The sequence below is a fragment of the Rhodamnia argentea genome, chromosome 6 (genome assembly GCF_020921035.1).
Source record: "Rhodamnia argentea isolate NSW1041297 chromosome 6, ASM2092103v1, whole genome shotgun sequence".
Lineage (NCBI taxonomy): Eukaryota > Viridiplantae > Streptophyta > Magnoliopsida > Myrtales > Myrtaceae > Rhodamnia > Rhodamnia argentea.
Genome location: NC_063155.1, coordinates 19,108,335 through 19,129,452, shown reverse-complemented (window position 1 = coordinate 19,129,452; position 21,118 = coordinate 19,108,335). Strand labels below are relative to the sequence as shown.

The window sequence follows — 21,118 nt, the reverse complement described above, 5'->3', positions numbered from 1 at the left end:
GTTATTGCCCCACACCTCCTCCCTTATCACCACTACCTACACCTCCACCAGCACCACCATTGCCATGTCATCACTCCCTAAAATGCCGATAAAGTGGAAATTTAATGATGTTATCAAACGAATTTCTGCTCCAGGAGCATAAATTTTATGTTGTTACTAAACGTGTTTCTCTTCTCATAAAATTCGTCCAGAAAATAGAACTAAAAAAATCTATTTCTGACTAGACAGGAAACAGAGGAATTATTATTTGCGCCCTCTATGCATATGTGTGAAGGAAGCTACTGAAAGCTTAGTTATTATGATTAACCGTGGCTAGGTCTATTAGGTGCTAATTTAAATATCTATGTATCTCTTTGTTCTTGGTGATGTAAGACACATGTTTTTGTTTTATAAATTTTTTGAAATCATAGGCAACGTTTTTTGTTCACTTTTTCTATTTGGTTTTATATCATTTATCTAGTAAACATTAATGTTTAAAATGCGTGCTAATTGATATACAATCATGGTGAGAATTCCATTTGCTACGCTAAATATTTAAAATGCGTGCCAATTGATATACATTTCATGGGGACATGAGACCGGCATCCAAATTAATGTGCTTATGAAGTGGTGATTTAAACCCTGGCGAAAGCAAAATAAAGTTATGTGAAGTGTCTAAAGTGGTGATTTAAGTTGAGGGCCGATAAAGGCGCGATTTCTTGTGGGTTTGTTTGGTTCGTCTTTGTCCGATGGTCACTTGCAATTATTAATCTGGGCATGCTGGACAAAACTAAAGCTATGAATTCTAATTCCTCGTCATTCTCTAGATGTCCTTCACTCTGAACGTTGGGGCCACGCGATCCAGTTGCAAAGAGGACCGACAAAATGTCCTCAAAGTCAAGTCTGCATTTGCCAATTTTGCTGGCCTTGGACAAAAGATGAGAGGGCTAAAGAAGTAAAATTGCCTCGTTATGATCTCGTATATATCTAAGCACTTGTGGTTCATCTTTTGGGGCAAGAGAAAAGGTAAAGCTCTGTTGGAGTGCAAGGCCAAGCGGTGCTTGAAGAGGAGAAACGCATTGGTAAGAAACGCCACGCTGATCCCAGGAAAATCATGGAGACGCTGCTTTTTGTTTTGAGAAATTTGCTTCGATAAACTCCAGTTTCATGGTAAATTACCAAGGCACAAAGGGAATCAAATCCTCCGATTGTACTGCCTTCCGAGACTCGGGGACAACTCGATCTTTTCAAAGGTAACTTATTCTCAAACATAAAAGCCGATTTATATTAATTTTGTCACTGTCCTGCTCCTTTAGAAATGCCCAACCTTCATTTCATTCTCTAGTAAATAAGTACATTTATTTTATCGTGCACACTAGTGTGAAAAAAATGTACATGGCGATTAAGTAATTAATAATAACATATTACTCTCTTTCCACACATTTGCATGCAAGAAAGGGGAATTCTTTGGTTATTGCTCATTATTTAGGAAAAACTATCAAAAGGATCGTAAACCTTTCACACTTTTATAAATTCAGTTCTAAATATTTTCACTTTGTGCTGATTCGGCTCTATTTATCAAAAATTACCGACGTGGACACCGACCGTCTTAGGTGGCACTGTCGACAATAATTTTTAATAATTTTTATTTAAAAAAACTCATTTTTTTTGTGTTTTTTGGTTTTCTAACATTAAGGCTAGTGACTCTCGCCGGATTAGGGCCGGCAAGGGTCGCCATCAACAAGTCAGAATTCTGCCTGGGGCTTTGATTGAAAATTTCTTGGGGGGATCGAGATATTTTGCCATCTCTGTCCCTCTTCGTCATTTCCCTCTAATATTACACACTATTTCTCAACTAATGAATTTCTTATTTGCAAGTTGTTTGAACGTGGGTATTTGTCTTGATTGCTAATTGTGTTTCTTGATTTCTGCGGCGGCACATGGCGAGTCCAACAAGTTGGGCATAGTATTTGCTTCCAGAACTCAGAAAATAATCCCTTCACCTTCTAGCCATTTCGAGTTGAAACCGAAGGTATTGAAACATCTTCCTCGATTACAATTCTCTTCTTTGAATTTTTAGTTCCCTGCTATACTCTTCCCCCATGGTGTCCGCTTGTTTTTGCGTCAAGTTGATATGTGCACTTGGTTATCAAGACCGGTTCGGCCTGCATTGCCCTTCATCCATCTTTAGACAAGTCAACATTGAAGTCAAGAAATCTTAATTCATCTTGCATCATTATAGTGAAGCCACTCCTGGTATGTGTGTCATTTTTTCGTATGTTATCATCACTTGTTTCAACTTTCATCATATTTGTTTGATAATTTGGTTGTATTGATTTTAACTTTTAAAAAAACAAAGGAAGAAGAAACGAAGTGGGTGAAAAAATACCAAAAATGAAAGTGCAAGTGTATATGTAGATTATATTCATAGGGTATTGGGGGGAGAGATGGAGAGCACATGCCAACCAAAATTTCTCGATTTGATAACAAAAGAGAAAAACATAAATTGCACCATCTTTTATGGAGACGCTGCTTTTTGTTTTGAGAAATTTGCTTCGATAAACTCCAGTTTCACGGTAAATTACCAAGGCACGAAGGGAATCGAATCCTCCGATTGTACTGCCTTCCAAGACTCGGGGACAACTCGATCTTTTCAAAGGTAACTTATTCTCAAACGTAAAACCCACTTTACAGTAATTTTATCACTATCCTGCTCCTCCAGAAATTCCCAACTTTCATTCTCTAGTAAATAAGTACATTTATTCTAACGTGCACGCTAGTGTGAAAAAAATGTACATGGCGATTAAGTAATTAATAATAACATATTAGACTCTTTCCACACATTTGCATGCGAGAAAGGGGAATTCTTTGGTTATTGCTCATTATTTAGGAAAAAGCATCAAAAGGATCGTAAACCTTTCACACTTTTATAAATTCAGTTCTAAATATTTTCACTTTGTGCTGATTCGGCCCTATTTATCAAAAATTACCGACGTGGACACCGACCGTCTTAGGTGGCACCGTCGGCAATAATTTTTAATAATTTTTATTTAAAAAAACTCATTTTTTTTGTTTTTTGGTTTTCTAACATTAAGGCTAGTGACTCTCGCCGGATTAGGGGCGGCAAGGGTCGCCATCAACAAGTCAGAATTCTGTCAGGGGCTTTGATTGAAAATTTCTTGGGGGGATCGAGATATTTTGCCATCTCTGTCCCTCTTCGTCATTTCCCTCTAATATTACACACTATTTCTCAACTAATGAATTTCTTATTTGCAAGTTGTTTGAACGTGGGTATTTGTCTTGATTGCTAATTGTGTTTCTTGATTTCTCGGCAAGCACATGGCGAGTCCAACAAGTTGGGCATAGTATTTGCTTCCAGAACTCAGAAAATAATCCCTTCACCTTCTAGCCATTCCAAGTCGAAGCTAAAGGTATCGAAACATCTTCCTCGATTACAATTCTCTTCTTTGAATTTTTAGTTCCCTGCTGTACTCTTCCCCCACGGTGTCCACTTGTTTTCACGTCATGATGATTTGTGCACTGGTTATCAAGACCGGTTCCGGCCTGCGTTGTACTTCATCCATCTTCAGACAAGTCAACATTGAAGTCAAGAAATCTCAATTCCTCTTGCATCGTTACAGTGGAGCCACTCTTGGTATGTGTATCATTTTTTCGTATGTTATCATCACACTTGTTTCAACTTTCATCCTATTTGTTTGATTATTTGGTTGTATTGATTTTACCTTTTAAAAAAACCAAGGAAGAAGAAACAAAGTGGGTCAAAAAGTAACAAAAATAAAAGTGCAAGTGTATATTTAGATTATATCCATAGGGTCCAAATTTTTGAGTTTTCATCCACCTTACAACCTCACGGGACAAGTGATGAAAGAATAAATGATAAACATTTAAATATGATAAATGTAACTTTTTGACATTCTATTTTATCGCAAGAATTGGGAAAGAAGAATTTAATATCTTAACGTAAAATATCAGGTAACAACATACGGTTTTGTAGTGGCTTGTGGGAGCTTCATAATCAATAATAAGTAATGATACTCGAGAGAAAAAAAGGATAGAAGAGCGATGATACTGGATTTTGTTGATAACAATATGGATTTTATAACTTTTAGTTTCCGTTAAATCTTATGAATGAAAAAGATACATCTCCTTTTCTTAACACGAGCGATAATAGAAAGTTGAATTTGGCTAATAATATAAAGCACTAATTGAGCTGCAAAGCATAATTATGAGGGGTGGAGGTTGATAATCTCCAATTATTTAGGATGTCATGAAGCCATCCAATTTTGGCCCGTGAACATGATCCACTTGTTTCGGTTTGTTTTGCCTATTTGCAAGCAATTTTTTTTTTCAGATTTAAGGGAAATGATTACACTAAGCATTCAAATGATTTAAGTGAAATTCATTTATTGTGAAAACAGTCAAATTAACTAACGGAAGCACGTTTGGTAATGATCAGCAGATTTTCAAACATAGGAGGATATTTTCGTCAATTAACGATAAACATAGAAAGTGAAGAGGAGATGAGATTAGGAAAAAGAAAGGGTGAATTGGTAATTGACCTTGTTTCCGAACATAGAAAGTTATTTTGGTCAACTAACAATAAAATATTAGTACCAAGCCAAAGAGGGGATAAAACTAGGCCAATTCTATTTATTTAATTGAAAATAAAGCAACAATATCAAAATTTAGAGATTTCTCACATTCACATGTGGCCTCTTTAAAGAAGTTATCTTTCAATTTATGGGTGACATGGCATTAGCCAAGCTCTAAAGAGCACTAGCTATCAAAACAAGTACAAGCTATCAAATGTTGTTTGCTCACTATCACCTTTTTCAAAAGTAGTTATTGATTTCTTGCGAAATCATTAAAATGAAAAGAAATGTTTTAAGCTTTGAAATATACTGAGAAAAGTTGTAAATGATTTTGACTGTCAATATTCAAAAGAATATACGTTTGGAGTTTGATTATGAATATGAATAAACGTTTGATTATTTATCGGATCATAAAAAGTTACTTTTACGAAGATCTTTTCCTTCTCAGCGGGATCGAACATCAATGTTAACGATTCGATAAATGGCTCATTGGGATAAATGTAAATAAACTAGAACGTTCACATGAGCATGAGAAGGTATATGCATGGCGATGAAGGAATCACCACATAGGCCCTTTAGATGATTTTTTTTTTTCGACACAGGAGAAGAGAATGGGGGAAAATCTTATGGCGAGCTAACGTGAATTATTGCTCCTTAGTCAAAACATGCCCAATACTAGTCTAACAGCAGATGATGAGAAGGGGTTGAGGAAAACGTGTCGGCTCAACTTCACGGGACCCATCCCACGCCATTATTGTTGCTTTGTTTTGTGTTGTCTTTGTTCTACTTTGTTTTGTATGGTCACTTGCAATTACTGATGATGTGCCGTGTCCCTCGTCGTGTTCCTAAATGGTCTTTTCCTCGCTTTCCCACTTCAGATCCGTGTGGCCACGCGGTCCAATTACAAAACAGAGCTAAGAAAATATCCTCAAAGCCTACAGTGGGTGGGCCTGGGGGTATTCTTGCCAATTAACAGGAAAGGGAATTGTTGTGGTGGTCTTATGGTCAACAAGATTTCAGTAAAAGCCCATCTGTGGTTTGTTCCTTTGGAGGCAAAGAGAAAAAGCTCCAGGCTTCGTTGAAGTTGGGCAAAGGGCTTGGCGCTTGGAGAGGAGAAACTGCATCGGTAAGAAGACCGCGACATATCAAAATCACACCGAGACGTTCGTTCTTGTTCTGAGATGTTTGCTTCGACTACTGCAGGCTGATCCTCCGATCGTATTGCCTTTTCGGGACTCGGACACGACTTGGATCTGCTCCGAGGTAACTTAATCCGAAACCCAGCACCCATTACGATAGTTTCATTCTCTGGTTTATTATATGATTGAACAGGAGGAAAAACATTTGAGTTTTCACTCGTTGCGGGACACCTTACATCCTTTGAAAGTATACAAACATTACATTTGAAAAATTCACACATCACGTGTTGCTTCTTCTTTCTTGACATGTCACATTCTTTTAAGTGGAGATCTTGAGGGCCTTGTCGACGCCGTGTCGCTTGGCGAGGTAGGCCTTGAGGGAGCAAGCGGCGGTGGAGCTCGACAGATCGGTCGTTTCCATAGAGTTGCAGAGAGAGGGAGAGAGAACGAAAGAGATCCCAGACTTTCCGATTGTCTTATAGTGGGCCCCTACAGAGCCACTTGTCTCCCACTGCTTGGGTTAATGCATAAATTACGTTTCATCTTAGTTGCACTTAATATTTTCTCGCATCAACCAAGTTTTTTTCCAAGTAACTGTACGTTCTAAAAGTTGCTCTAGCTGATACTCCTCGGTCTCTGTTTTATTTGCATCGCTCTTGCTTCCGTACGCTCAAGGCGCTCGTCTCTCTCTGTCTGGTTTTGTTTCACTGTTGTAACTGATTGGTTCTGTTCTCTTCTCAGTTTCCTTCGCACCCATTTGTTGAAGCGAATAATAAAAGGGCTCAACAAGAAGAGGACCTAAAGAGAGGGAGGACGAAGACGAAATTCTTGGGTTTAAAGAAGACATTATGGCCGACGCAGTTGCTTCGTCCGCCGCAGGGAACCTAGTTTCGAAACTTGTCGAGTGCCTGTTTACTCCCATTGGACGCCAATTTGGGTACGTGCTGCGCTACAAGAGCTACGTCCAAAATCTCCAAAATGGAGTCAAGAAGCTGGAGGCTGCGAGGGAAAGGGTGCAGCACTCTGTTGAAGAAGCCGAGAATAACGGAAAACTCATTGAAAGGGATATTAAGATTTGGCTGGAGAGTGTGGAGGAGGAGACTGAGAAGGCAGATAACCTGTTAAAACGTGGCGAAAGTGCAAAAAATGTTTGCTTCCGTGGGTGGCTTCCCAACCCCGTGGTGCGCCATCCAATTGGCAGGAAGGTGAAGAAGATGACTCCAGTCATTCAGGGACTCCACGACGAAACCACAAAACCCATCTTCCAAAAGGTCTACCATGAGGATACTCCGATTGGAATTGTCACTGCTACCACGTCCGCTACAAGACCTGTTGACAAGAAAGAAGATGTCCTGGATTCCAGGGCTTCAATCGCAGAGGAAATAATGAAGGCTATAGCTGATGACGAGGTGAGTGTGGTTGGGGTTTGGGGACCAGGTGGGGTTGGCAAGTCCAAGCTTTTGGAGGATGTCGAAAGGCAAATTAAGGATCAAAAGCTGTTCGATGTGGTCGCCAAGGCAAATATTTCACGCAATCCAGATCTAAAAAGAATCCAGGGAGATATCGCTTATGCACTGGGCTTGAAACTAATGAATGTGGAAACTGCATATGGTAGGGCCGATTGCTTAGGTAAGAGGTTAGAGAGTGATAGCAAGAAGAACATTCTCATAATTTTAGATAATTTGTGGGAGAAGTTAGAGTTGAAGGAAGTTGGAATACCTTGCGGAGATGATAATAAAGTAAGAGGCTGCACGCTATTGCTATCATCTAGAAACCGTGATGTTTTGTGCACTGACATGAGCTCTGACCGAGAATTCCAGCTCAATGTGTTAGAGCATGGAGAAGACCGAAAACTCTTTGAAAGAACGGTGGGGGATAGAGTTAACGATCCTGAGATTGAACCCTGGGTAGATGGAGTGGTCAAGAATTGCGGAGGCTTGCCACTTTTGATTGTTTCGTTGGCAAAAAGGTTGAAGCGTAGAGATTTGGCTGCATGGAGGAATGCTTCGACCAATATAGATGCGTCGGATGTGAAATCAATAGTGGAACTAAGTTACAACGGCTTAAAAGAAGAGCGGATCAGATCATTGTTCTTGCTTTGTGCTCTAGACTCTGGGAGGAGTTTCTTGAGGGATTCCCTTGTCTATTGCATGGGTTTGGGTTTATATGAAAAATTCAGCAAGCCCATCGAAAACGCTAGAGATAGGTTGACGACGGATCTACATAGCCTGTCGGACTCTTCTTTGTTACTAGAGAGCGATGACCAGGAATGGTTCAGAATGCATGACACATTTGTTGACGTGGCCATCTCTATTTCTTCCACGGATTGGTACGCGTTGGTTGGGAAGAAGGATTATGGGTTTAAAAAATGGTCAAAGGATGAGCTCAGAAAATGCACTGCAATATCCTTCAATTTTGTTGGCATTGATGAGGTTCCAGATAACTTGGACTGCCCAAGCTTGAGGATTCTTCTGTTATGCGAATACAATCCATCTCTCAATATTCCCAATTCATTTTTTGAATCTATGGAGAAGCTCCAAGTCTTGGACATTACTGGCTTATCTTTCACCTCTCTACCTTCGTCGATTGAGCTCCTTGGAAACCTCAAGTCCCTATGTCTTGATTGCTGCCATCTGGAGGATGTGACTATTCTTGGAAAGCTGAAAGGATTGCAGTTCCTAAGTTTCTCAGACTCTACAATCGCTCGGCTACCCAAAGAAATAGGCGAACTAACAGAATTGAGATTTTTGGACTTGACAAGGTGCACCAGGCTCAAAATTATCGAGCCTGAAGTGCTCGGAAGCTTGGTTAATTTGGAAGAGCTGTACATGGAGGACAGTTTTGATCAGTGGGAGGTCAAGGGTGAAGCATCGCGAAGCAACGCCAGCCTGGCTGAGTTGAAGAACATGAAAAAGCTGAGAACTCTCTACATTACTATTCCTCATTCTATCAATCTCTCAAGTGACCTCCCATTTGGAAATCTGAACAAGCATAAAATCCGAATTGGGGGCACTGAGGGTTGCTCTGGTGCACACAAAGAATCCAGAACTTTAGAGCTCAAGCTGGATTCCGGCGATCTTTTCCAAAATGTGTGGATGCAGGAATGTTTGGGGAGAACGCAAGATCTCTGCTTGGATGGATTGCAAGATGGCAGCGATAGCATTCACAGCTTGTGCATCAAAGGTTTTCTGGAGTTGAAGCATCTTCATGTAAAAGATAACTTCTCGGTTCATTATGTTGTTGACTCCACACATTACCCTGTATTTACAAGATTGGAATCGTTGGTTCTTGAGAATTTGAATAGATTGGAGAAGATTTATCACGATTGTCTTGCCCCAAGATCGTTGGGCACATTAAAGATTGTGAAAGTGAAAAACTGCAGTGAAATCAAACATTTATTTCATTCGTTCATGACGAAAAATTTCTCGCAGCTAGAAGAGATTGAAATAACGAGATGCCACTTGATGCAGCAAATTGTTGCAGATGCCGAGTCAGATGAATACATAGACGAAATAGATGATGATGCTAGCGCGAAGTCATTCAAGTTGCGTGGGCTGACGTTGCAAAACTTGCCAGAGATGACGAGCTTCTATAAAACTGGGGACCATTCAGTCATATTCTTTGATGGGCAACAGGTAAATTTCATGCTTTCTGAAAGAATCATGTTCCCATTCATCCCGACCATCCTAATTGGATGAAACCTTCTCCGACTAGTCTGCTGATGCATGAGCTACAAATATGGATATTGCCTTCATATAAATATGTTAATCACGGAAAAATACTTGTTTAAGCGTGAGTTAGTTCATTACTCAATGCATGAGCTACAAATATGGATGTTGTTAGTTCATGGCCATTTGGTAGAAAATAATTGGGATATATTTTTTACACTGTCGTTTGAATTCATTTAGGCTATGCCATTAAATTTTAAATTTTAGAACGCACAAAATGTGAGGGTAAATTCAATTTCCTTAATAACTTAGGGATTATAGCTTCCTCTTATATAGTATAGTCCATGTACATAATAGGTAAATGATAATTCAACCGTAAAAGTTGGTAAAGTTCAAAGAAGAAAAAGGTTAAATTCAAAAAACACTACATGGCCTTTTCTTCCATTATCTTCAAATCTGTTAAATGAGATTTTTTTTTCTTTATTAAATTTTCACATGCAACGTATATTGATAGTTTTTAGTTACAAGCATTGTGAGTTTATATGGCGTTATCCACTCCTCGCAGCAAAAGAAAAATCGATGCATATGCCTTCCTAACGTGATTCTCCTAACTTTTGAAGGTTTCATTGCCCTGGTTGGAGTCCTTGACACTGTCTAAACTTCCCAAATTGGAAGAGATATGGAACTCTCAATTTCCCTCAGATGTGACCAACCTAAAATTTCTGAAGGTAGAGGATTGTGCGTTCCTCTTGGGCATCTTCCCATCAAATTTGGTAATAAAGCTACAGAATTTGGAAGCCATAAGTGTTGAAAGATGTCAATTAATACGGGAAGTATTCAACCTTCAAGGACTGACGGCTAGTGGGGTTGTTGAGATTCTATCGCGATTGACCACATTAACCTTGAGTGACTTACCAAGGTTGGAGCACATATGGAACAAGAATCCAAGAATAGCTTTGTGTTTCCAAAACTTAAGGGCACTGAAGGTGCAAAACTGTGAGAACTTGAGGGTTCTTTTTTCTTCTTCCATGGCCAAAACACTCCAGCAAATAAAAGAAATAGAAATAGCAAGTTGTAACCTGTTGGAGGAAATTATAGATGTGGAAGAAGAAGGATCAGAGGAAGCTGCATCCATTGACACTTTGGAGTTCCCTCTATTAACCTCTTTATCTCTTGAGGAATTGCCAAATCTCGGGACATTTTCTTATGGGAAGTACCGTATTCACTGTCCAAGCCTAACAAGACTGAAGATATCTGGTTGCCCCAAAATGATGACATTCACCTCATTTGAAGGAAAGCAACTTTCGATGACAACTTATACGGGTTCACAACAAGCGTTTGTTGGTGTCAACTCCAGCTTGCCCTTGCCTGCATTCTTCGATCAAAATGTGCGTAACTATCTCTAGAATTTTCTACTCTGTCTATCGTAGAGATTATTTTCAGTAATTGTAGTTTTATTGCTGATGAAGTAGTTGAAAACTATATCCGTCGGTATGTCCTTTAAAACCTCTTGCTACTCCATGCATTTGTTGTTTTTCTACGATAGTGGTTTATTCTTGGGTAACCAACTTCATTCTTAAGAATACACTATAGAGCATATTATCATGGGCAACCAACTTCATCCAAATCAGGACTTTTAGAAAGTTTGTGGTCGAAAAAATAACATATATGGTCCTTTCATACGGGTTCTTTTTCCGTGCTTGGAGGAGTTGACCCTCGTATCATGTGGGTTGATGAAGATATGGCACAATGAACTTTACGAAGAATCATTCTGCAAATTAGCATCCATCACGGTCCGAGATTGTGAAAATTTGCCCCATATTTTTCCCTCGACTTTAATACAAAAGTTTCAAAACCCGAAAAGGATTGAGGTGGTCAAGTGTACCTCTTTGGAAGCATTAATGGAACATGTTTGTGTCAACTCTAAGGAAAGGCAAAAACGTCCGGTCTTCATAGAATTAGAAGAAGTGAAGTTGTGGGACCTGCCAAGGCTGAATGCGTTGGTGCCAAGCAGCACCAAAGCAACGTTGGGTCTTCCTAGTCTGACTAATATTGGCTTGCGCAGTTGCCACATTTTGAGATATCTCTTCACAAATGACACATACAGGACTCTCGATAAGCTTGAGAAGCTAGATGTTTCTGGTTGCAATAACATGCGGGAAGTAGTTGTCGTGGAAGAAAGTGGAGACCGACAGTTGAAGGTCGTGAAGTTCTTTCATTTACATACATTGAAGCTTTGTTCCCTTAAGAGATTGATTAGTTTCAGCTCTGGAAGTTGTGCATATGAGTTTCCTTCCCTTAGAAATCTTTCAATTGTGGAGTGCACTGAACTCAAGGCATTTACGCCGAGGATGCCGGTGCCAAGAGTGGAGACGATGAATGGGGTATCAACCGGTTTTGATGAAAGTTCACATTCTTTATTTGATGACAAGGTTTTCCTCTTTCCTTTATCTCAATTGTATCGTTGTTCATATGATTTGCTTTCTTCTTTGTGATGATCTGGATGCATAAGCAACTTCACTTCAATATCGGTCTTTGTGACTTTAGCTAGGTGATGCTTTTGCAGGTTGTATTTCCCAAATTAGAAGAGCTACGTGTAACAGGAATTCAATCTAGAGGACTTTGGGAGAATGAGATGCCTGATGAGTCAATTTGCCAACTAAAGGTCCTTGAGGTGAAGCAGTGTCCCAACCTAGTGAATGTCATTCCTTCATTTATGTGGAAGAGGCTGCTTCATTGTATAGTGTCCTTGACAGTTGAGGAGTGTCCACGTCTTAGAAACCTTTTTACAATGGGTGTGACAAAAAGTCCGGTACAACTCCAACATCTTATTCTTGGTGGTTGTGGAGAGATGGAGTATATTGTTGCCAGAGAAGAGGAGACACACGTAGAAGCAGCCGATGTAATTGTAATTCCTCAACTTGTCACTCTGTATCTTCACAACATGCCAAAACTCAAAAGTCTCTACCAAGGGAATCATATTTCGGAGTGGCCCTCCTTGAAAAATTTTACTGTAGAAGATTGTAAAGTCATGGAGGTAATTCTAGGAGATGCCGGTTGTAGAAGACCAGACGGTAGATTTTCAACGCAACAACCGCTTTTGTTGGTCGAAAAGGTGTGCGCTTATTCTTTTTTAATGGCATATCTTGTTTCTTGTCCTTGATGCCTTGAGCTAGACAATAAAAGGGTCCGTGGGGTGCCTTATGCTAACTTATCATTTTCTAATTCGTTGAAATAATCGTATTGGCACTACATATCGAAACTTTTTCATAAGTTGCCAATACTTGATATACTTTACTTTCATTCTCAAATTTTAGGCTAATGTAATGTTTCACTAATACTGTAACTGAAATACAAATTTTAATTAGAGGCTAATCACCAATTAATATCCTTTAACTAATTTATAGCCTAGACCATGCTAAAGAGGTCGGCTCAAATTTGAATCTTATTCAATGTAAGATCAAGGGATAATGATATCACGAGTCCTAAAACCTGTATTGTGTTTGCAGTCCTACGTGGCAATTAATGCTGTAATGGAGCTTCCTCAAGCACAAAAGCGCGTTGCTTTCCTATTGCTACATGAGAAAAATCTACAAAAATATGAATCGAAAAAGGACTAGAACAATAGATGAAAATCCAATAGTAGAAAACAATGAATATAAAATAAAACTGCGAGACATCGCAAGTCCGAGAGGGAGGGGCTAAATAGGGAGTCTATAATTTGTCGGAGAAAATATTGAAGTGCAAGATCCATGAAGCATTGCTCTTGTGCTAACTGTTTTTTCCCCCCTGTCAATGCCTTACAATGTGTATGTGTGTCTTGTAATGAGCTAAATCTGAGACCGGCTAGATTGGAGGCTATGGGTTATGGTATTGCTCAAGCATAATTTTTTATATACGTATTAGAACAAAATTATGCTTTCTACTTTCAAAGTAATATGACAAGATGTATTCAGGAAAATGCGATGTTGAGGGATGATATGTGCATCTAGTCTTCTTTCCTTACTATTCTACTATTAATGTTTCTCCTATGATTTTCATTATTCTTGAAATTAACATATTTTGCTTTTGAGGGGGACAAAGAGTCGGCTTTAATGAATTGAAATGAAAAATAACAGGTTGAGTTTCCTAGTATGGAGTCAATGAAAATCTCACACATGGATAACATGGAGAAGATATGGTTTGGTGAGCTCACTTCAAATGCCTTTACCAAACTCAAGACACTAGTAGTGGAGTATTGTGAGAAATTTTCATCCATGTTTTCGTCTCACACCATCCTCACAAGATTTCAGAACCTAGAGAATTTAACAATGACCGATTGTGGGCATTTAGAAGCGGTATTTCACGTCCAAGATCTCAATTTTAGTGAAGCTCGTTCTACATGCACTTTTCAATTGAGAGAATTAGTTTTGATGCGGCTCCCAAAAATGAAGTTCCTATGGAGTGAACTTCCTCAAGTAGGTGTTACCTTTGGATGCTTACGTAGTGTGACGGTTTACAAGTGTGAGAGTCTCAAAAGCTTATTTCCAATTTCAATAGCAAAAAGTATGATGCAGCTTGAAAAATTTTTCGTAATTGATTGTGGGGTCAAGGAAATTATCATGGAGGAAGACGGAGTAGAGAGGAGTGCAGGTGATCTCTTCTTTCCACAATTAACTGACCTAAGATTGATTGAGTTGCCGGAATTGAGGAGATTCTACAAGAATAGTCATACTTCAACATGGCCACTCTTGAAGGAATTGCGAGTAAGACATTGCGGCAAGATGAGGTCATTCTCATTTGATTGTGAATTCCAAAGCTGCCAAGGTACAACTACCAGCGAGAATCAACCCGCACTCTTTTCTTTTGAAAAGGTACCGTTCTTAATTCTAGCTCTCTGCTGTTGTCTTCATTGATTTATGTGCATAGCTTTCGGAGCTTTGTAATTTTCCGTAAGAAATTGAAATTGCCGAACACTTCGTGCTTGTTAATACTCACCTAACCACACCTGTCAATTGCTTAGAAATTTAAGGATTGTTTGCGATTAATTATCTTCGGCTCATATTTTTTGGAGTGGGCCGCTCATGTCTTAGGACTTGTATGGTAACCATTCTCATTCTCTGATTCCGATTACGAAAACAAAAAAGGATGAGAATCGCGTTTGGTAACGCATATAAATTTGATTCCGATTTTGTTTTCAAAATCGGTTTTAAAGAATCAGAATCGCTTTTAGAGCAAAATGCAGAACCAAAAAATAACCGTCTTCGTCAAAATTTGCTAAACATATTTTGATTGAACATTGGGCAAACCACTAACAACAAACATTTCTGTTGTCCGTCACAAATGGAAGGACATTTTAGTCATTGAGCTATGGCTGTGCCCCATATTTACTTTTGTTGGCCTAATTCAAGCGCATTCCCACAGGTTATTCCACAATTGGAGATATTGAGATTAGCGAGGGAGGATGTTGTGATGATACCGCCGCATTACATCTTTGGCAATCTCAGAGTCTTGGGTTGGGGATGCTACCACGATGAGAATGTCGTTTTACCTTCCAAATTCCTTCTCCGGCGATTCCCCAATCTAGAAATGCTTTATGTGGATTGTAGCGCCTTCGAGGAGATATTTCCAGAAGATAAGTTTGGACGTGGGGGAGCCGCTCTGCGTGAAAGTCTAACCGACATGGAAAGACCTCTCAAGGCACTCGGAAATCTAAAGCAACTTCAACTGCATAAGTTGTATAACTTGAGGCGAGTCCGGAAAGATGGCTCCTTGATGGCTGAAATCCTTAAACAGATTGAATTTACGTGGGTTTCGGAGTGCCCAAATTTATCAATCGCGTTTCCATCTCCAACTCCATTCCAAAGATTGAAGCAATTAGAAGTAGAGGACTGCACTGGTTTAGTACATATGGGGACTTGCTCAGCTATGACAAGTATGATACACCTTATGTGGCTAACCCTAAGAAATTGTGGTGCAATGGAAGACGTGGTAACAACAGATCATGGAAATGGAGCAGAGGAGATCTCTTTCCCCAAGCTGAAAGAGCTGATACTTGATGGTTTACCAAGCCTTGAGAGATTCTCCCCCACGAATTGCGCGTTCGGGTTCCCATCATTGGTGCGTGTTGTCGTCACGCGATGCCCCAAGATGAATATATTCTGCAAGGGTGCCTTGAGGACACCACAACTAGACAAAGTACTCCTCTCCGACGAGGATGATGAATGGTGTTGGGAGGGCGACCTCAATACCACCATCCAAACTTTAGCGATGTGAAACAAATCCCCACCAAATTCAGTAAGCGAGGTAATTACGTGTGCCTAATCATGTCTCTCCGAACCCGGTGTCCCTAGAAAGAAAAGTTGTGTTCCCTTCGAGTTACGTATTAGCTCATATGATTTATCAAGTAGGTCTTTATTGAAAAATGTTTGATTGGGTTATAAAGGAATCGTAACATGATTAGAAGATTAAGGGCTTTTGGACACTTACTCACCCATGCATTCCAGCTGTTTGATGAATTGCTTAGCATAACCTCTGTCGATGCAGCTTCCAAGATTGTGAGGTTTTGTTATATAAGATTGTGCGCTTGCCCACTCCTCTTGAGGAGTTTCAATAGTTGGACATGTCTTACTGAAAATGTTTGTTTCTTTTAGGTGTCGTGCTCACTACAATTAACGTGGCTGCTTTTATTTTGCAACCTATGCTCTAATATTGTTCTAGTTCATGTTGTTGACGTCTCTCGACAAGGCATCTTTGTGCTAACATGTGGTATTCAGACTAGGCAGGTGCTTCATTGAATGTCTCCTTCTTTTTCTAGTTTAAGATGTCCTCTCTATGTTATTTTGTTGATAATGTACTAGTGTAGCATAATGGTTGCGTAATTAACATCTTGACGGAAGGTAATATCACACATGTATATGCTTGGGATTTTTATGTCACGGAAAAAAGTTTATGGAATATGTTTCATAGCTAGCATAATTTTTGTGTTTTTTATGGCTTTTGCCCTAAAACATTTTATACTTTCTTCTCTTGAACTTCTAAATATATATTGTCTAATTAATGCCCACAATGAATGGATTTACACAGTAAGGAATTCGTCTGTTGTATCTATGGATATAACCAATCAAGTTTTATGTTGTATGTGGTGAAAAATCATCGATAAGTTCTTTTTTTTTTTGGTCGAAACATCATTGATAAGTCAACCACATTAAAATCACAATATATAATTTGCCACAAGTAATAGGATCTTCATGCTTAAAAAATTGGTTAGGTACATCTAATTTCAGCATTACTGATTGGAGTTGTGCTGATGGTTATTGTATATAGTTTGTCTATGGATAGAAAATGGAGTGAAAAGTACTAATATTACCAATGTGAAAGAACAGAATCCATGATTTAACTTTTGAGTATCTCAATAATTCCATATAATTCCAAGATATTTTAAATATGAAATATATTATGTATTTACCGCATTATTGTTCCCTTCCAAGGTCGCAGACTCAATTCTAGTATTCACTTTGTAGATTTTGTATAATACCACAATTCAGAAACTGTCATCAGCAAGTCCTTCAAACACTCGAATCTTTTTGTTACTATCTAGTTTCTCCATTCCTAACATGTATGGTCCACCAAATGCTAACTTTAATCACTCCAATTCAGAATTTCACTAACTTTCCTATTTTTCACACATTTACAGAGCTTTCTGTGTGCATTCTTCTTAAAGTTGTTCAATGGAATTCTGTGCGACTCTGTATCATGGACCAAGTACTTCATTTGTTGCCCTTGGTTCTCTCAAAATACTGAATTCTTGATGATGTTTTACTGTTGGTGGAAACCGATAAGATGAGGAATGGGATTGCTCCATACAGAATAAGTTGCGTTCAAGCTCTTCAGCTTTTTTTTTATCATCATCTTGCCCCATGGCGAAGTTCTCATGCGCTGCTTGGACCTTTTTTTTTATGTTGCTTCTTCCCTTTAATTATGAATTGAATGACAACTTATCCTACGAAGAACATGCTTAATCAACGTTGTAACACTTCATTGGATTTGTAATGTAGCGCTACTAGCACACACAGCTATGGACTGCTCTTTTCTTGGCGATTTGGCATGTAGGAGCATGTTGCTTCATCCACTAGACCGTAGCTAATTTTATTGTTGTTTGTCAAAACTCGGCGAAGGACATGCCTTGAAGTCATTCTGATTTCTGACTAGCTTGTTTCGAATGCTTATTGCTTTTGGAATAAAAGAGACTACATTGAACCCTCATGTTGTCGCCATCAGTTTGCTTGTCCGAGTGATTGTACTTATATGAGGAGGATTTTGATGATTGGTAAGGAATAATGTCCTAGATTGCGTGATCGTTATCGTTTCTTGTATATCGCCTGCGTTGCCTAGTACGGACATTATTGTCTATTAATTTGTGCATTTGAGAAGAGTTTAGGGATCAAATCATTTGGAGAAAGATCAGCCAATCATGGGTCCATCAAACCTCAAATTATTGCAACCGGCAAGATAGGACCAGAACACTATCTAGATCAAAATCCGGACCAATCATGAAATGATGGATCAAAAGCATCGTATTGTGGTCAACTTGCAAAGGCTTGTTGGTCCTTTCAGGCTAAACACCCTTCGCAATGTTCGCATTATTAATCGTTTGTATTGAAAATGCGAGTGCTTGAGGATATCTGAGAGTGATTTAGTCAGTGATCGTCTTTATCATCCTGGGTACCTTCATAGTTGTTTCTCGAAAACTATACCGGCACTGAGCTCTTTGGCCTGCCTCTCATAATGGGAAGATACACTGGGATTCATTTATTAACGTGTGGACTACATCAACTTCAATTCAAAATCTGAGCAACCCACATTTTGAATATAAATCAGATCCTTTAGCGACCGAAACAAGTTTCAGCAATCAAATGATGATTAGATATGTCGTTGTGCATTTATTCTAACCACCTTTTTTTTTGTCGAACTATTCTAATCACTTCACTACGCTCTTCTTTCAATGGCATTTTTATTGGGCAATGCGCGATCTTTTGTTCTGGATTTAGGTATAACCCAACCAAGGAATTCTCAAATATAGAACAAAAGGCCCATGGAATATGGAAATACGTTTAGGGGGACAAAGCACATGATATTAACTCGAGATTGTCATTCCAATCAAGTGACTCTATTGATTGTGAGATTTAAGCAAGTTCTTCAATAGGATCAATTGCTAGATGTGTGACGCCGCATCTGTATGTCATGTATGACTCTTATAGTAGTTAAAACACTTGTTTTTTCCTTCGTTTTATTTTATAAGTCGCCTCTCTTGTGAAAGTATGAACTTAAGATATTTCACTGGAGAGCATAAAATTCAAGATAGGTTAAGTTACTCGAGCATATTTGTGTTCTCGTCAAAAGTATAATTCAGCTGGTCTTGCCAAACAATTGATTAATAGAATATAAAGGGCAAAAGGACATCAGAAGTGTCAATATTTGTGTACAATGCTCACTTTAGTGCCGATATTATTTTTGGATCACTTAAGTGTCAATTTTTTTTTTAAAAACAGATATTTTAGTGCTAATTCCAATGAGCTTCACTGGAAATCTGACGTGGCATCCACGTGGCTCGCCGAAGCTGCCAATTTAGCAATAAAAAAGAAGCCAAAAGTAAAAAAAAAATTAAAAAAACTAAACAATATGTTAAATAAACTAAAAAAAAAATGTAGTAGCTAGGGCTTGGAAGCCCTCGCTGCCACCGCCCCACCATTGTAATTAATGGCCGGCAAGGGGTGGGGGATGGCCGAGGGGGGTCGCCGAGCCCGGCGACCCCAGCCGAGGCCTCGCCGGTGTCAACAAGGCCTAGTCGTGGCCAGCCTTGCTAATCCACAATGAGGCGCACCTTGCCCGGATCATTGAGATCCAATTTCTAACCCTCATTTTTCTATCACTTTGAATTTAAAAAAATTATGAAAGGTACTATGTTTTCAATTGTTCTCGTATCTCATTTTATTTTGTAGGCACGCATAAGCATGTGATCTTTTCTAATTAGCTAAGTTAAAAATTAAAACAAATAACGCTTTAAAATTCAATTGGACCAAACCGAAGTGCAAATGGATTGGACTAGATCAGCTGTTTCCTCCTTGAGCCCAGTCCTCATATTTGGCCCCAATATTAGTTTGATCTGCCCATTGATCCGATCTAAAATGAATATCAAAATCAAGTTTCAAAGAATTCCTCTTTTCCTCGCAAAAGAAGACAATATCTATGTCTATATTACTTATAAGGGGAACGTGAGGAAGTTGGGTCTCTCTTTCAAAGAGTCCAATTATACCCTTAAAAAAATAGTCAGTGTCGCTGCACTTCGCGAATGATTGAAGATACATGAGGGGTTTTAACGTGAAAAATGACAACCAGCGATTATGATTTAACCATCTGCTTTGGTGGTGGTTTAGTGGGACTTAAGTGAGGGGAAAGCTACCTCTAGCAATAAAATCACAAGCAAATAAATTTGGGTTAATACCCCAAAAAACTCCAAACTAATACACATGTGATAAATTTATCCCAAACTGTTTTTTGATCGAGAAAAAGAAAATCGGCAAACCTATGATAAATTTATCCAAACTATTTTATTAACCACCAAAAACCCTAAACGGATACACACGTAATAAATTTACCTCAAAATTAATTTTTTTTGGCCATAAAATACCCCAAACTAGTACATTTACAATAAATTTATCCTCCGTCGGTTTCCGTTAAATTGAGTTAATACCACAAAAAACTCCAAACCGATACACATGTGACAAACAAAGGGTAAAAACCCCAAATGGATATATCCGTCAACCGTCACGTGTCATCTAACTCAACAATTTGATGGGAAAATTTAACAAAAATTAATGGAGGGTAAATTTATCGCAAATGTACCAGTTTGGGATAAATTTATCACAAATATATTAATTTAGGATTTTTGGTGGTCAAAAAAATAGTTTGGGGGTAAATTTATCACAAGTGTACTAATTTGGGATTTTTTGTGATAAAAAAAAATAATTTGAAGTAAATTTATCATAAATGTACCAATTTGAGGTTTTTTGTGGGCATCGAGATAATTTCATCATTTCTTATCGAAAAGTGCTCCATTTTATCTAAGTGACAACTTCACCTGCTTTGGTGGTGGTTCAGTGGGACTTAAGAGAGGGAAAACTACCCTTAGTAATAAAAGCACAAGGAAAAAGATTTTCCATCGAGCTAATTTCATCGTTTCTTATCAAAAGTGCTCTGTTTTATCTAGATGACAATATTATGACGACGTTACCATTTTAAAATGTATTGCAGAACTCAAAGTTTTGTGCTTAAATAATTCAAAGGCCCATTTTTTTCATAGGGAGGAGTAAAGGCAACTGACGACTTCATTAGATAACTTATATCCAAAAGAGCGTAGGACTTCCAATTTTCCGCCCCACTTTTAAAATCCCAATGTCAATATGTCAGTCCATAGAGAAGAGAATTAATGCATTTTGGTGGTAGAATGGTAAATCGCGAAGGGCTCTACATTGGAAAAGATGAGAGGTGCCCAAAACAATAAAAGATAGTGGGGGCTGAGATTTCATGGATCTACTGACTTTCAATAGAACAATGCTTGAAAACCAAGCATGGCGACTATCTCACAATCAGTCAGCTTCATGGAGCCAAATTGTAAAATGAATTTACTCTCCTTCGGCTTCTTTCTAGTATGCAAGGAGGGGGCTCTCGTCCTCGTGAG

General features: G+C 38.7%; 2 protein-coding genes and 1 pseudogene across 2 annotated transcripts in view; all 3 read left to right on the top strand.

Annotated features, from left to right (window-relative positions):
* The window catches only part of LOC115734376 (probable disease resistance protein At4g27220), a 176,897-nt gene extending 166,360 nt beyond the window's left edge, over positions 1-10,537 (top strand). The window contains 3 exon segments of the mRNA XM_048279859.1: positions 6,473-9,366; positions 10,020-10,479; positions 10,482-10,537. Of these exon segments, the coding sequence (XP_048135816.1) occupies positions 6,580-9,366; positions 10,020-10,479; positions 10,482-10,537 (3,303 nt within the window). The 5' untranslated portion in view covers positions 6,473-6,579.
* Positions 1-21,118, top strand: part of LOC115751677 (protein BONZAI 3-like) — a 1,030,407-nt gene that overhangs the window by 260,916 nt on the left and 748,373 nt on the right. The window lies entirely within an intron of this gene.
* Positions 1-21,118, top strand: part of LOC115734452 — a 116,184-nt pseudogene that overhangs the window by 45,648 nt on the left and 49,418 nt on the right.